Below are 17,127 nucleotides of genomic sequence, written 5' to 3' on the forward strand. Positions count from 1 at the left end.
AGAGTTCTCTTGCCCACAGCCAGCTAATAAACCAAGAGACAGAGCAGAGACAGGAGAGGAGACAGAGCAAAGGAATCATGAAAGACACCTTTGACTCTGCAGTCACAAACAGGCCAATTCAAGGCGGCTGAACATGCAAATATTTTGTTATTAGTTAAGACAAGAGGAATCGTGTTAACTCATTTGATCAAGACTGCAATTTTTTTTTTCAACTTCAAAGACAATCTTCAAAATTAAAAGAAACAACAGAGACTGTCCTCAGACAATCTCCCTGTGTAGTCATACACATACAGACTGAATCGACACCTTCAAGGAATTTTAGAAATGCCTTTTCTAAGTTTTCCCTTTTCTGGCTAAGCAAACACAGGAACAGAGTAAGGAAGATCAGCAAAGCTTGACTCATGTATTTCAACCCAGTGGAATGCTGTGTTCAAAGTTTTAAGTTGTCAATCAGTCTCTGGGCAAAATCCTACCACTACATTATCTCCAGCAGATCTCCTCTGCTCTTTACTTAAAGGATCCCAGATCATCTTCTTTAGAAAAGTAACAGATCTCATTAAAGAAGACTTGGATTCTTTTCCATTATACTGTCCCTGTAAGGATAAGCAGCACATCAAAAGCATCTCCACAACAGTACTTTATTCATCATTCCCTAGCAACAAACAAAGCTTAAGACAATAAAAATTTTCAAATTCCAACTCAAGTAATTAATCCATGTATAACCAAAAGGCTGTCCCAGATCAGCTGATGAACTTTTAACAAAGAAAACTGGAGATGATGAAACACAGGGTCTCATTAGCCATCTAAAAAAGAAGAGATTCTCCATGTGCTGAAGGAGAAGCTGAATTACAAGAAGGATCTGGGCTTCCTCAGAGGCCTCTGAATCAAACTCCATGGGTCCCCAAGAGTAATACAGAAACAGGCAAGGAAATAAAATCTGGTTTTATCCAAATTCTTGGAGTAACTTATGCTGGCTAAAAAGTGGGTTTTCTGCCTCTGAGTTTTTTTTGTTTGTTTTCCTTAAATAAGTGTTTTGCCTGTCTCTTCAGGTCTTTGCTGATTAGTGCAGTTGCCTGAAAACCTTGGAAGCTGAAGCTCTGAGAAAGGTGAGTAAGGCACTGAGACACCTGAAGGTTCAGCCACCAAGGGCTCCAGCATGAGCTGTGGGTTGTGCTGCTGTGAGTTACCAGAGCCAGCATCGAAATAGGAAAGCCCACACCTACTGACACCCAAACAAGTCTCAGGAGCACAGCGGTCCAGTAAGCTGGAACTCAGACACAGCAGCCTCCTAACACCAGGAAAGTTCCCTGTTGAACTGTTACGAGATAAGTAACAGCAATCACGCATGTGAACAGGCAAATAGGATGGGAAAACAACATTCCTTTAAAAATCCTTTGATGAAGAGGTTAAGGCACCAGAGGTTGAGCATTCCAAGTCACAACTTTTCTGTTTTCCTGGCTCTGGAGCATGTTCTGATCAGAGAGAAAAAGCAACAAAAGTCAAGAGACACTTATTCAAGAAACAAATACGTGAGCATTATGGCTAGGACACATGCATGTTTTAGCAGATGCTGGAGAGGGTGGATCTAAAAGACAGGAGAAAGGAAAGCTGTGAGTGGCCTCAGTGGGAAGAAGCTTGAACTTGTTAACATCCAAAAGGACAGAGCAGTTGGATGCAGTTCCTAGTTCAGTTTTGGCCATGTTAAGTCTGTGTCAACAAGGAGATCCACAAATGCAAAGGGATCCAGCAGACACCAAAGCCTACGATTCATCACCCTTATCTTCAGAGATGAGTGGCTGAGCTTAGTCAATATAGACTTCCTTTCAGTGAGTGAAGAGAAACAGACGCTTCAGAGAATGAGTCATTTGACTTCCTTTCGGATTAAATTAATCACACCCTAAATCTGTCTGTCTCTATGCAGAGACTCTGAAAGGAGTTGAGAATGAAGAGCTCACATAGATATCTAAATTTTGCCACCCTAGCTCCAGCCATGGCATGGCACTAGTTGGAAAAGGTACGTTGAGAATGAAGAAGTTTGTCAAAGGAAAAGGTTGCACTTGAAACAACAACAATCACCAAACAAAACAAACAAGAACAAAAATCCCATGACCCAAAAAACAAAACACATCCACACACAAAAAACATGTAGTATCATCCCAAATGAAAAGGAGAAGACGCTCCTTATCTTCCTTCAAGGAGAGATGGGGAAAGTTAACACATGAAATGTGAAGAAGATGAGGGAAATGGATGAGACAGAAGGTGTTAGTGATAAAAGAGGACTCATAAGGGACAAGGCAGTCGGCACATCAGAGAGGGTAAAACTGAAGCAATGGTCTGAGTAGAAGAGGAAGTCTTTCAATGCTTTATTAAGTAAAGAAATTTAGGAGGATATGAGACAAAACCAGAAAAGGAGAACTTTAAGCAATGATGAGTTCAAGCAATTATTATTTTAAAAGACAACAAGAGAAAACTCAATATGGTGCTACTGAAGGTAGAAATGAGAGGATTAGAATTAGTTTCTATCCCAACAGAAAGGAAAGCAAGAAGGACAAGAAAATGGGAGAGACACTAGACTAGAAGACTCATTACTGAAATCAAAGCCAGGGACAAGAATTGATACAGGAGGAAGAGTTAAAGAAAAGACTGTATTCAACAAAGGAAACAATCTGGAAGACTTCACTTCAAAGCCTATGCACAGTTGCAAAACTACAGATTCACTGGGGAGTAGCAGATACATGGTGGAACAGCTCACATGGCTGGAGTCATGAGATGGATGGTTCCAGGCTCCACAAGAAGGACACACAGGGAAGGTGACAGGGACTCATTCTACACAAAGGAACAGCCTGAATGTGTGAAGCTCTGCTGAAAAACAAGTGACAGGCCAATAAAGAGTTAATGGGTCCGGATGAGAGGCAAGGCCAAAGGAAACACTGTCATGAGCAGCTGCCACAGACTATTTGATCTTGAAGATGAGGCCTCCTTTAGACAGCAGGTTCTCATGGTGAACCACCCCAGCTTCTGCTGTAAGGGAACCATAGCAGGGCACAGGCAATCCAGTGGACTTCCAGGGCATGTCAGGAACAGGTCAAGCAGAAGCACTGTTATATACCTACCACCCCTAGAAAGGAAGAAGTGGAGAGTGTAAAGTCTGACGGCAGGCTTGGTTGCAGTAACCCAGAGATGAGCAAGATCTTGAGGTGTCACTTCAGGGTTGGACTCAATGATCCTTGTGGGTCCCTTCCAATTTAGAATATTCTGTGATTCTGTGAGCGTGAGGAAGATGGGTGGCATAATTACAACCCTGGATTTCAAAGGGAAGGCTTCAGTTTGCTCAGAGAAGAGGTAAGCAAGACCCCTTGAGGTACTGTTGTGAAGGCCAAAGAGGCCAGAAGTACAGTCTCCCCAAAGCACAAGGACACTCCATATCGATGTGCAGGATGTTGAGCAGACAGGGTATCTAGCAGCTTGCCTTTACAGCAGTTCATGAGTCTCCTTGGTGTTCTGTTGCAGTGTTTGTTTTCAGGTCTTTATGTGAGTTTGGAGGAAATGAAGCATTATCTGTGGCAGTGAAAAACTGAACAAGGGCTCACTTAAGAAAAATCTCCACACACAAGTTAATTGGACTGGATGGGATGCACCTGAGGATGCCAAGGGGGCTGTGAAAAAGAGCCACCTTTGCCATCTGTAAAAAGTTGCAGGAATCAGAAGTTCTCTCTGACTTGAAGGCAGCAAGCATCAGGCTTCTCTTCCAGAGGGAGAAAAGTAAGACTCTAGGGGCAAGTCAGCCTCCCCTCAGTTTCTTGGAAAGCTATAGAAAAAGTCTACCTGGAAACCATTTCCAGACACAAAAGGCAAGAAGGTTACCAGGAACTGCATTTGTATTGGCAGTTCAATGAGGGCAGATCGTGCCCACCTGCAATAACAACCAGAATGCAGTCAAAGTAAACCGTACCCACAGCTCTTCCCTCCTTCCATCTCATCATTATCCCTGGTAGCCAAATTGAGGAGATCTAGACTAGGCAGGTGAACTGCAACTTGGGTGAAAAACCAGCGTGGTTCCAAGGGTAGTGGTCAGGACTTTCACCCTCAGACTTACAAGTGAGATTGATACTGGGGTCAATACTGTTCAATGCCTTCATTAAAAACACGAACAATGGGCCAGGAGATTCCCTTTGCCAGCCTGCAGATGACATCCCATCAGGACAGTGGTCAGTACACTGATGAGCAGAGCTGCTAATCAAGAGGAATCTGAAGACGCTGCAGAAATGAGCTGACAGAAGCCTTGTGAACAAGACAAACGCAATTTTTCTGGGACAGAAGAACTGCAGGGCAACAATACAGGCTGGGGACTGTTTGGCTACGAAGTAGGTTTGCAGAAAAGGATCTAAATTCCTCATGGACAAAAATATGAACATGACACAGCAGCACCCAATCACAGTGCTGAAGGTCAACTTCATCCCAGAGCCACTATTAAGACTGCAACCAGCAGGTCAAGATAAGTGATTATTATCCCCTGTTCAGCATTTGAGACTATATTTAGAGTACCTTGTCCAGTTCAGGACTCCTCTGCACAAGACAGGGCATTGACATACTGGAGCAAATCCAGCAGAGTCACTAACATGATTAGGAGACTGGAGCACATTGTGTGAGGTGACAGATGAATTTGCTTAGTCTTAAGACAAGAAAGCTGAGGGAGGAGCCTCATTGGTGTCTCCAGCTATGCAGTGGAAGGTTATAAAGATGGAGCCAGAAACATCAGAGATGCACAGCAAAAGGACAAGAGTCACATTTCATCAAAGTAAGTTCTGACTAGACAGGAGGGAAAAATTCTTCACAGTGAGGGTGGTCAACCATTAGAGAACAGGTTGTCCAGGGCAACTGTATCATATCCTTCCTTGGGGATCACCAGAGCTCAGCTGCACTAGGCCCTGAGCAGCTTAATGCAACTTCAAAGCCACCACTTTGTGGACCTCCAGAGGTCTCTTCCAATTTCAATTATTTTAGGACTGTACTATCCTCTCCTCCCTTATTGGTTTAGTTTTGTTAAACAGCGTTTTCTGTTCCTCCCTTCTGGACACTTCTGCTCTTCACGCATTTAATATATTGTCCCGGTCTAATTCATGATGTGTAGTTCTGGGAGGAAGTAGGGCCCTCCACAATCACTTGTAATAAACCACCTATGAAATTAGTGATGACGACACAGGTTAAAGAATTAAGCAAATAGTTTAAATGTAAACAGTCAAAAATGCATTACAGAACATCTTCAGAAATGTCTTCCCATTTAGCATTAAAATACTGTTAGCTATGTTTTGGTATTTAAGAGGACTGAGGGAAAACACACATTCATTTCATGAAATAATTAAAAACACAGCGCAACAGTTCAGAAATTGGATTAAGCTAGATGCAGCTGCAATCTTCAAACTTAGTTTAAACCAAATTTGAATATCTGCAACTGAAGCTTTCAAGTTATAATCATGCCATTGACCTTCCTTCTCCTCTCCCTTTTCTTTTTGGTCACTGAGGACTATTGAAAGTATCAGCGCTCCAAGTCAAGAACAACTCCCTTGTAACGACGACTCTGACACGGATACAGTGAGAGCAGATTGCCTGCAAGGAAACAAGAATAAACTGGCTATTTAGAGAGATTATGTAATGCAGCACAGAGCTGTAAAATGAGATTTAAAGAGACAGCACTTTGCCCTTCAGCCCAGTAGGTAACCATAAGAATTAACCAATACTGTAGGAATTTGAAGAGGCCTAGACACAGAGGAAGAAGTCTTGTCAAAGGGTCTCCCCTCTGAGCTAGTATTTTATTGATAATTCTTCTTTCTCAAAAAAAACCAGCAATATTTAGCTATTTTTTTCAAATCCTTTAAAACAAAGTTGAAGCTGAAAAATCTCACGGGTGTGCAGGGTTTTACTACAAAAATGAAGTCTATGGGCACAGATACAAAGCATTTTGTGGACCTGAGCTTGTTGAACTCATGGAGCTTCATACACTCAATTAGCATAGAACTGCACACTGAAAATCAAACTGATTATGAACAAATACAACAGTATTAAGTCTTTCCTGCATAAATATTTTAGCAAGTATAAACAAGACTCCCATTTTTGTAAGCAGCCAATTCCCAAACAAACACACACAAACATCAGCTGGTTCAGCAAAGAAAGGGAGGAACTATGAACTGCCATGTCCCACCGCATTATAAATAGTGAGGAAACGTACAGCAAAGGCACATGTGATAAAGGAGACTAGTTATGTATAAAAGACACTCTCACACAAACCTGGAAACTAAAAAAACCTTCAGCATTTGCTCACGGCTCTGTTTACAGCACATATATATATATATATACACACATATCTATAAAACCACCAATGCACAAAATGATGTTTTAGAAGAGTCCAGAACTGTTGAGCAGTTGTTGGGAGATTTTACTTCTGCATTTCTTCACTTTAGAATGCAGGAAAAAAAAAAATAAAGTTATTACCCTAGGCATTCTAATGAAAAACTGTTTTTCATCTAATTCTAAACATCCTTTCACTAAAAGCCTCAAAAACCAGCAGCATCATACACTCAGCCAACCCCAGCTGCTTCACTGGTAATTAAATAAGAGACAGTGAGCCCATATCACCTCCCTTTCACCTCCCTGGAAAACACAGACATTACCGTAAGGAAGAATTTGGCCCAAACTAGATGGGGAAGGAGTGGGGGGATGGAGGGCTAGCAGGGGGAGGTGGCTGTTTTTTAAAAACCAGCCAGTCCCTGCTCTGTTGCTGGACTCTTCCCCCACCACATCAAGCCTGCAGGTTGCTGGCAGGCAGAGCAGGCGCAGAGCGAGACCCGCCAGCGCTCTCAGACCACACACACGCTCTCAGCTGCTCTCGAATCCTCTGGGGATGACTTCCATCCGCCAACCATCCCTGCTTCCCAGAGCATGGCTCTTCCCTTTGGCCATGGCCTGCATGGAGCAGTATACAGGAGAAAACCGTGTGCTCACACCCCTGGAAGGCAGCGGCAGCCTTGACGCAGGAGCCGTGAGCGAGTCGCAGGAACTGAAGGTGGAACTGCACCAGCATCCCAACAGGAGCTCATTTCAGCAGTGCTTTTGCAGCTCAGTTAACTCTGGAAATGCCAACATTGTGGCACCCGCAAATAAATAATTTTTTTCTGATCAGCCATCATAGCCATCCAAGGATAACTGCTCATTTTTAGTACAGTCAGCTATCAGTGCACTTCAGTTTCAATGAAGAACTCCATACCTTTCCTCTAAGATACATACAGTAAGTTCATTTACCTTGCTACACTTTGAAGTCTAACCACAATGGGTATTAACATAATTTCATCCCCCCCCCCCCAAAAAAAATGATTATGGGCACACAGTGACAGGGTGAGATTTTGTAAGCTCACTGCCATAGCTCAATTTGCAATTAAAAGCTATGTAAAGCTAAAAGTGTGATTAAAAGCAGCACACAACCAGCTCATTATACAGCAGCAGAAAGAAAAGCCTTTCAAACACCAATTGCTCTACCTGAAATATCAGTTGCTGTTGTCATGCCTGGGACTAAGCAAGAACATCACTTAGCTCACTGAAAAGAACTTTCCCAGAGACAGATTGGCAGCATGACAAATGTAGGCTGACTACAGAAATCAAAGACCAAGTACTTGCTCCTTATATAAAGGATAGGCACAAAAAAAAAAAAAAAAAAAAAAAGAAAGAGAAGAAAACCTGCAAAGAGCCTCAGAGAGGTATAAGTGAAAAGAGAAATTATTTTCCTGTTTCAAAACTGTTTGGGAGATAAGTTCATTTAAAGCAAGTATAATTTCTTGTATGTGATGCTGATATACTTCAGCCAAGTCAGAATCACTGTGTGTGATCAGGGAGGCCCCACACACAAAAGCTGTGGGGAAGGAAGATGCTCAGACATATTCCCCAGCAAACACTCATCCAGGAAAGGAGCTGTGTTTAGATTCCAGAAAAACGCCTACACTGTCTTTACTTGTGATTACCTTTCAGCATAACCAAAAGGGCTTTTGAAGGATTCAAACAGTCCAAGAAGCACGAAGACAGATTTTCTTCCATCAGCATTTTACTTTTCTACAATTAAAGACAACTGGGCAGTCCTTATCCACAAAAAGCCAACTTATTTTTAAAATGCCTGTGCAAAATTACAGTTTTGATTAAAGTGCCTAAATTGAAAACCAAACTTCACTAACTGTAAAAGGTATTTTAGTGGTTTTATTCCACTACTTATATAGGTCACACATTATACAGGCATTTTTAAAACTCATGAGATAGTAACTTCTGGCCTGACACTGAAACTAGTTCACCTAAAGTGCAAGCTTTACTCTGCCAAACAAACAGGGCTCAATAGTTTTCACTACACACAGCTGAATAAAACATTCTGTATATAAAACAATCTGTATCTAAATCAGCTGAATAAAGCTGAGTAAAGCAATCTGACTATAATTCAATAACAAAGATCAATCTTAACCTGTCTATGCCTATGGAGATATAATATCAATCTTATTTTTTATACCTGTGCAGGCATAATAGCAGTTAAGATTTTCTGTGTTTGAGCTGCAAGTGTGAGACTAATTTAGGAAAATATCTTTTTCTAAAATATCCCCCCCAAATGAGTACCTTATCAGTAAAACCCATCTACATCCCTGGTTAATTACCTGTCAGCTTCTGAGACTTTGCTATGACAGTCCATCAGCTGTCATCTCCAAGAGACATGAGACAGGAGTATTAATTAGCCAAAAAATGACAACTCCTGTCCCTTGATATGAGTAACAGCAATTGAAACTGGAAGACCGTTCTGCTTCTGGAATAAAAGCTGGTTTTATTAGCTCTCTTTAAAGAGTGTAGATTATGTAGATCTCAATTAAAACGTAAAGCATGTAATGAGAATATTTATTTAAATATCGTCTGTGCACTGAAACCTTTTTTCCATTTTTCCCCTCTCTGTTCAACAATTACATATTAAGCACCTGATTATTATGAAGTGTGCATAAATATATGCATTATCTCACAGTTGTACTGCTTAAAACCAAAAACATTGAAAGAATTATACTTAAAAAAAAATATGTGTAAAGCATTTCAAGAACCCCGAAAACCTATCAAAATAAAAGGCCACAACAGGTTTAACAGACAATAAGAAGGTGCAATGAGCATGTCAACCTTGAAAAAGACCTTTTAAACTATGGTAGTATTGTCAGGTGCCATTACCCTTTGTCAGCCAGCTACCTGACCCCATCAATCAGGTGGAGCAGCCAAATGAGAGCACAATGTAAAATCAGCACCAAGCAGACTTGTCTGCTGAACGAGAGGCCTGCCAAGGTTTTAAGGTCACATTCAAAACTAAAAATTAATTGTAATCAATCATATTAACAAAAAAAAAGGTAATATCAATAAGACTAAAACTTGCTAGTACCATTCTGCAGAGTTTGTGCTCGTGACTCCTTTCCCAGATTGGCGTGGAATCCTCCTCCCAAAGTCGGTGTTTTGCCTGCACCTATTAGGGGAAAAAAAACAAACACCGGACATGTCAAAGGCAATAACTTAATTAAAATAAAACTTATTGTGCCACTATATGCAGTATCTGTATAATCTACAACATGTCAAATTACATTAAGAAAGGCTTAAAGGACTTAAGACCTCAAGTAGCAATGCTGTGCAAATTATTTCTTCCTTGGGATACTGTAAGAACCACATGGCTCCATAAGCCCTCCCAATGTCAGCTCCAAAGGAAGTACAAAAATCTCTCGATGCCTATTTTAGGCAGAATAAGAAAATCAACACTGTAAAATATTTCTCAGAGTAAATGGTGAAAAACTACTTAGTTAATATATTTTGTCTGAAGAATATTCAGTGTAGAGTTTTAATAGCTAATTACTGGCACTACAGAACATAAAACCTGTTTAGCATTCAACAGCAACTGTGTTGGCTACTGCAGAAATAGCACTTACTCTAAAATAACTTCAGTTTGTCATTAGGCACACAGAGCAACACTTAGGCTACAAAAACTGCAAGTCTGGAACTGCTACTTTTACACCCTGAAAGGTTGGAGACTAAAAGATGTCTGAGTTGTAAATTAGCATAAACTAGAGGCTGGTTTATGCATCTGTGCCAATGCTGAGCAGTCTGAATGCAGAGTCTGCTGGGAGTCAATGGAACTACTCATGCAAACCAATCTTGCAGAACATGGAATTAAACTACCCAGGACAGAAATAGTCTCCACTAAAGCAGGAAAGTTTTTTAAAAAACAATCAGGCTACTTCAAGCAGAATATTCGAACCTATCAGCTTAACAGCAAGTGTGACCAAAAAGCTAAATTGCACAGGACAGAAAACAAGCAATTTGTTAGTAATTGGACTTCTACTTAATTCAAGTAGTCTGCTCTTCAGGATAGAGAAAAAAGTCATCTTGTTGCCTATGATGCCTACAGCTTTTCCTCAAGTTCTTATAGCTGTTTTCTCCTCTTACACCAGCTCTTCAGAATAAACTAGGAAGGCTTTGGGACAGACACATAGAGAGGAATGAACTGGCATTTGACAACAGTTCAGGACATTTCTCCTACACACCTGAATAAGATACTTCCATAGCATATACAAATTACAAGAAACTGTGACCTAAACTGTTCCCACTTACCAGACTTTTTTAGCTCTGGTCTCCTCTCAGTTACACTTAATGTACGTCTATATTGAAGAAAGAAAAACCAGAACAGAAAAGCTAACATTCCTCAAGAATTACTGCCTATCAGCCTTCAAAGCTTAGTTTTCCATACAACCTTTAAATTAGGTTTCCACATGAGAAACTAACTTCACTTTCACTTCATTAACAGATCCTTTCAACAAACAATAACTTTCACTCAAATGCCCCACAGATAAGTACTTCAGTTCAACACCCTAATTAGAAGTGAAAAACATTCAACAGTGACCTCCTCACTGGGTACAGAGGTAACTCTCCCAACTCTGTATTTGACTGTTACAGACAGCAACATCTCCTTGGCATTCTTACAGGTACAGCCTCCTATTTCCACAAACACTTGAAAACAGATTGATGAGGCAAAACAGAGAGAGGTTACCAAACCACCACAGCACACACAACATTTCTGGTGTACATTTAGTAAGAATGGTTCGCCTGGAAAAAAAAAACATCAATGGTGGCAATAGTTTTATGTTCATTTTCTCCAGAAATTCTGCCTCCCACCCTCCCTGTTTTTGTTCTTTTAAGGTTTGCTTTACCACAGGCTTCCTCACTAGTCTGATTTGGAGCAGGAGAGCACACACTCGAGCATCAGTACAGCACTCTGACTGCAGGAGAAGAGCAGGAGCAAACAGGGCAGGCTGGAGGCAGCGCTTGTTTCAAAGACACCACTGCTCCCTGTTCTCCACAAGGGCTCCACTTTCCAATCCCCTCTGTCTTTGAAGACACCACAATACTGGACTGCTTTGGACTGTCACAGGCAAAACAGCTCTTTTACAGGTTTCCCTGTTACTACTAAAAAGCTTGCACAAAAACAACCCTATGGTGGTGATAAACAATACTAATAACTAAATGATTTAGCTTACTCAGAAGCTAAACTCCACGAAGAATACAAACAAACTGAAATTAAGCTGAGACTTCAGCAATTTTGTTTTTAAAGATTCTTTTTCATTAGACATCAAGCTATACCATCAGACATAAAAGGCATTTCTTTCCAAGCAATAGAGACTGCAGCAGATACCAGCAGAGCTATCTGAAAGACATATTCTGCTATCAGAATTCATGTGCCCATTTCTCAGCGAGTTAACTGGAAAGACTGAACATCTCTAATTAGCAGTTGGCTTTGAAAACTGACAGAAAACTAGCCTGTTGAGCACTTAAACTCTCAGAACTGCAAACTAATGTTGCCATTAGTTAACTATGTAGTCTCACCACCAACTTTAATCTTACAAGCAGAATGCAAATCAAACTCATTAACATAACTGTTCAGCTGGGTAATAAAAAGATAAACTCTTTAAAAAATAAAACTGAAATTATCAGATTCATTTAAAGACAAAAATCCCTACAAAGCTAGTAATTTAAAACGTACAAAGAAAAGGAACAGCAATCGTTAGGCACAACCAAATTAACATCCCAGATTAACTGCAATTTTTGCATTTCTTGACCTTTTCCATTTTTCCCTCTACAGCTTCAAAAGAGAATTAAACAGGCTTTTGGGTTTTCACATTCAGCTTTCAAGACATATAAAAATATGGCCGAGAAGTATTTGGTGTCTTCAAGTACTGCCTGCCAAATCTTCAACATTAACGCTAACATTTCCCTAAGCCAACCCAAATACCCTCCTTCGTGAGGTACATTGTCACCTACTGATTATTTTTAGAAACTCAACTCAGATTTGCAGCTTTGCATAACTGAAGCCTCCTCTTCTAGTTAGTTTTGGACATTTACATGCAATTCTGGACAACAGAAGGTGTGGAGAGACGTGTTAGGCAGCTCAAAAGTATAGCTACTCCATTTTTTTGTGGTCCTCTCAGTGAGCTGCAGTGCCCCAACGACAACAGAAGAAGAGAATTGAAGATGCAGATCATATACCTGGGAACTTGATGATACTTGGTCAAAGCCTAAACAGGTCCAGACCCAGCCCACAACCCCCATTACATAAGAGCTGAACTACTTGGCAGTGTTGGGTTAACGGTGGGATTTGATAATCTTAAAGGTTCCTGACTTAAATGGTTCTATGATTCCACAGGGACTGTCCCTCCATCAGCCAAGAGCAGCCATCCTCAAGCTGCTCCTCACAGCACAGGCACCTTGGCCATTTCTGTTTTGCTCCACCAACTCCCTAAAAAAGGAAGTCACAGCACTTTGCTTCTCTACAAAAATGCTCCTCAAGCTGTAAAAGGTGCAAGCAAAGCTTGAAGTCTGTGGTAACCTTGAACAGCAACAAGAAGACAACACATAACAGGAAGAGCACTTATCACATCCCTCCATACAGCAGAGGCAAAGAGCAGCCACTCAGGGAACTGCAGCTTACAGGGCACTTTTCTGTCAGGTAGTGACATGAGGAGTTTCAGATTCAACACCTGGAGAAGAAAGAGATACAGTCCCAGTATTATGGATTTTGTTTCCTCTACATAAATGAGCAAGTGAAGACAGGGAATGAAGCAGCCTGCCACCTGAACTGAAGAGTCTCTGCTACCTGATAGGACCAATCCTACCAAAATCCTTCCCCATAAAACTGAATCCAAAAACCACCAGTTTCTTCATCAGCACAGGGTAGGGGGAAAACTTCAATTTCAAATCCATGTTATTTACAGACCCAGCATAAAGTCTCGGTCTGGTAAAGAAGGCAGACTGGATCACAATGGTTTCATAATGAGGGAAGACTAGATAATCTAATATAAAAAAATTAAAGAGCTTCCCACTTAAGTTAGACCATAAAAATCAAAAGGAGAGTAAGTAAATGTCCCATTATAATTCATATAATATATAATGGCAAAATGATGTGATTAAAGATTTCTGAATGCACAAAACCACGGAAGTTTGTAACTGAAATAATTTTTTTCTCAGCCGTTTTTACAGGGAAGTTAACAGGTCTGCAGGCACTGCCACATAAGCTTACACAGACAAACTTTAAATCTGCTCCATCACAGCTTGTGTTCAAGGGCTTATTTTCCTAACTAACAACTGAAGAGATAAATATACTGTTGTGTCCACCACATCCCAGTTTAGGGCTGCACAAGTCTATGAAACCAGTCTGGGTCCAAGTTACGTGCTCAACTGCACTGCCACAGCTGACAGCAGAACCCTCTGCGGCACTTCAGCAAGCAGTTGTTGCCATCCCAAGGACAGTACGGAAAGACTCAATGCCAGGAAAACCTTCATACTATCTCTGGTACACGACTGCCACCTGGAGGATTTGGGGAGAAAAGCCAGATTGATTCAGTTCATCTCACTAAAACAGCAGATAATTATTTAGATGCAAGTTCCCCTCTTCCTTCCCAACACAGCATGATTATGAATTAGTTTTGCAATGAGAGAACCTAGCACAGAGTAAAACAGGCAAATACTCTTCTAGATATCTTTCAAAAATATGTGCAAATATGTGCAAATCCAGCACATCTATACTTCCTTTTTCTGTATTGTAAATTACTCTCCATAACTCAAAATTAACCATGAATTACTGTCATCTCTAGAAATCCGGGCCACAAATAGGAGGAATTTTGCTGGTATTAATTTTAATTTTCCCTTTTCAGTACCCAGCATTTTCATTTCAAGTTCAGCATCTGTATTACTGGCAGAACCCACTCCAGGACTTCTGGAGGCTGCACTGTAAAGCACATTTAATGTCAGGACTTGGTCTATCAGTACATTTTACACCAAAACCAATTAACAACTACCAGTCAAAAACATAACCCTTACTCCTTCCACTTTTGTAGTATTAAAAAATACAAAAGAATCCTTTATTGTATATAACAACTGAGTAGACAAAAGCACAGAATCTGAATTCATCCTCTTCCCCAACTGTCTCACAAGCACCCACTGTGACAGTAACTGTCCATCTAACAAGGTTCTAGAGGACAAAAAGGCATAGAAGATGAATGACTAGTAAGTTAAGCTCAAATTTTATGCAAGCTTTTTCCTCCCTCTATTTAGTCCTCCTCTTCTTTCCGTTTTGCTGACCATAACTTTCCATTTCCACAAACCCCAAAAGACTGAAATACTTAGATCAAGGCAAACTCCCACCAAGTTCTGCCCTCGAGGTCAATGCAGCTCGAGTGCCTCGATGAAAAAGCATGAAGAAGTTTTTTACAGATAAAATAGTACATAAAATATTTCAGTAAATTTCCACAGGCATATGTGAAACACAGCTTTACTAAATAAAAAGGTGCATTAAACATGTCAAGGGACGCTGCAAACTAAGAGTACACATTCAGCATTTATGGCAGCGCAAATGGGCCACTGCAATAAGTTGCTTATAATTTACTTGCAACAAAAAAATTATACATTAGCAGAAAGAAACTTTTTCTTGATATTCAAATATTTGAAGCAGCCTACTCCTGCACTAAAAATTTTAACAAATGCTTGTTCATGCTTTAAGTTTACAACTTCCCTTTCTCCCTAGCTGCAAAAGCAATCAGATAATTTCCCACAAGCAACATTCTTCCCATCAGCCTCAAATTAGTGTATTGCAAACTCATGTAGACTTGCAGATGGAGAGCCTTAATGTATGTTTGCTGTACAAGAGCCATAAGCTCTACATCATCCTGACTTGGTGCTGCAGTTTCAATGCTGCCTGCAGTCTTCCATTTTTATGACCATGTCTGTGTATTTGTCACTGCCCTAAAACCTCCAGGCTTAGTCACTAAGTAACAGTAAGTCAAAAGACTTTAATTCACACAGGTTATTGTAAATCTCGAATAATAAATGCCTGCCTAGCATTTAAAGAAAAAAATATGCACATTTAATTTAGTTTATAACACATTTTTAAATCAAAAGCCATCAAAACAAATAGGAATTCGGAGCAAACAACCAGCAAACAGTAAACCTGTTTCAAGACAGTCACACTGCCCAGTCTCACAAAGACATACAAATGATGTTCATTCACCTCAGATCCCAAAAGCAGGGTAAATCCTGCACGGTAAGAACCTCATTTTGGTGGCCAGGCTAGTCATTCCATAACCTAGTGAGGCTTCCCACAATGTGCATTTGAGGATTCTGTAGGTCTGATCTGGAGCTGACAAATGGCCCTAGCTCCACCAACTTGTCTTCTCCATCCCACTGTTCTGTTGCCTCAGACTGTGGAGGCTGTATTCCACTATGCTAACTTCCACATTTTATCCTGTTTTCCCAGGGAAAACAGCACATGCAGCAGCCCTGCACGCCTCTGCTACCTCTGCCAGTTTCAGACAAACCTGAGAGGGGGACAGCAGTCTCAAAACTACAAAGTTTCTGCTGGTTTTGTAAAAACAGGCAGCTGGATGGGCAAGATGCATGCAAAGTTTAAAACTAGACAATAGCTTCTTGAAAAATAATTGGGATTTAAATTTGCACTAGAGATGCGACTCTGAACTCTGCAGCAGGACAGGCCGAGCAGAGGGCACTGAGCACCTCCGTGGGGTTCAGGGATGGGTTGAGGCCAGGCAGGATGTCAGCCTGCATGTGGGGGTCAGGGACAGGCCTAGCAAGGGGAACAAGGTCAAAATAAAGCCCTGGGATGGCCCAGGAGGGCCACAGGGATGGGCTGAGGCCAGGCAGGGGCATGGGCCTGGCTCTACAGGGCCCAAGGCTGTGGGGAGCTGGAGAACAGCACTGCTGCACAGTCCCTGGGGTAGGGGACTGACATCCCTGGATCATCCCCCAGGGCCACGGGCAGCATTGGGGGAACCCCAGGAAGAAGCTGGTCAGGGACAGCAAGGGCCAGCAGTTTATGCCCAAGATACTTATCAGATGCTGTTTTTCTCAACTTACTACAGAGCATTTTAAAGGCAATTTCTGGAACAAAAGAAGCTGAGCTTCCCCAGACACAGTATGTGTCAGGATCACAAGCTCAGTATTCCCTTGCAGTGCCTTTTCTTTGTCTTGCATTTCTCAGCTACATCTTCCAGCTTGCTGCTGCACTGCTGGCACATCAACCTTCTCAGGTGAGACTGTTTTCTTATCCTTTGATCAGTGTCAGAAGTCCCAGACTTCACCTTTCTCAGCTTCTTTTAAACAAAAACCTGAAGAGAGATCTGGACTGTCAGGGTTTGCTGTGTGCTCAGCTTTCTTCCTCTCACTCTCTTCAGCTTCTTATTTGGTTTTTCCTCCTGTCTGCTACAAGGAAAATACTTATGAAAACAGTTTCTCCCAACAACTACCACAAGACAGGGGACTCCCACCCAGACAGAGTGAAAAAGTGATCAGAGAACTCCACATCTTCAGACACTCGATTCATAGCCTGCCTTTCTAGAAAAGCAGCTGCCAGTAAGTAAGTGCAAACTGGCAAAGAGCTCCGTGGAACTCCATCTTCCAGGATGCAATTACAGTATAATGGAGAGAGGGGAAAAGTAGCTCCCTCTTAGACTCTGTATTGCTGTGCTTCCTGCTGGGATGTGTTCAAATGTTATGACTGACAGGCATCTGTTAAGAACTTGA

At 41.3% G+C, this 17,127-nt stretch overlaps 1 protein-coding gene across 1 annotated transcript in view; it reads right to left on the reverse strand.

Annotated features, from left to right (window-relative positions):
• Window positions 1-17,127, reverse strand: part of BRF1 (BRF1 RNA polymerase III transcription initiation factor subunit) — a 174,183-nt gene that overhangs the window by 150,100 nt on the left and 6,956 nt on the right. The window contains exon 2 of the mRNA XM_064659373.1: window positions 9,437-9,517. Coding sequence (XP_064515443.1) covers window positions 9,437-9,517 — 81 coding nt within the window. The remainder of the gene's footprint in view (window positions 1-9,436; window positions 9,518-17,127) is intronic.

Source organism: Pseudopipra pipra, chromosome 6, assembly GCF_036250125.1.
Source record: "Pseudopipra pipra isolate bDixPip1 chromosome 6, bDixPip1.hap1, whole genome shotgun sequence".
NCBI classification, from domain to species: domain Eukaryota; kingdom Metazoa; phylum Chordata; class Aves; order Passeriformes; family Pipridae; genus Pseudopipra; species Pseudopipra pipra.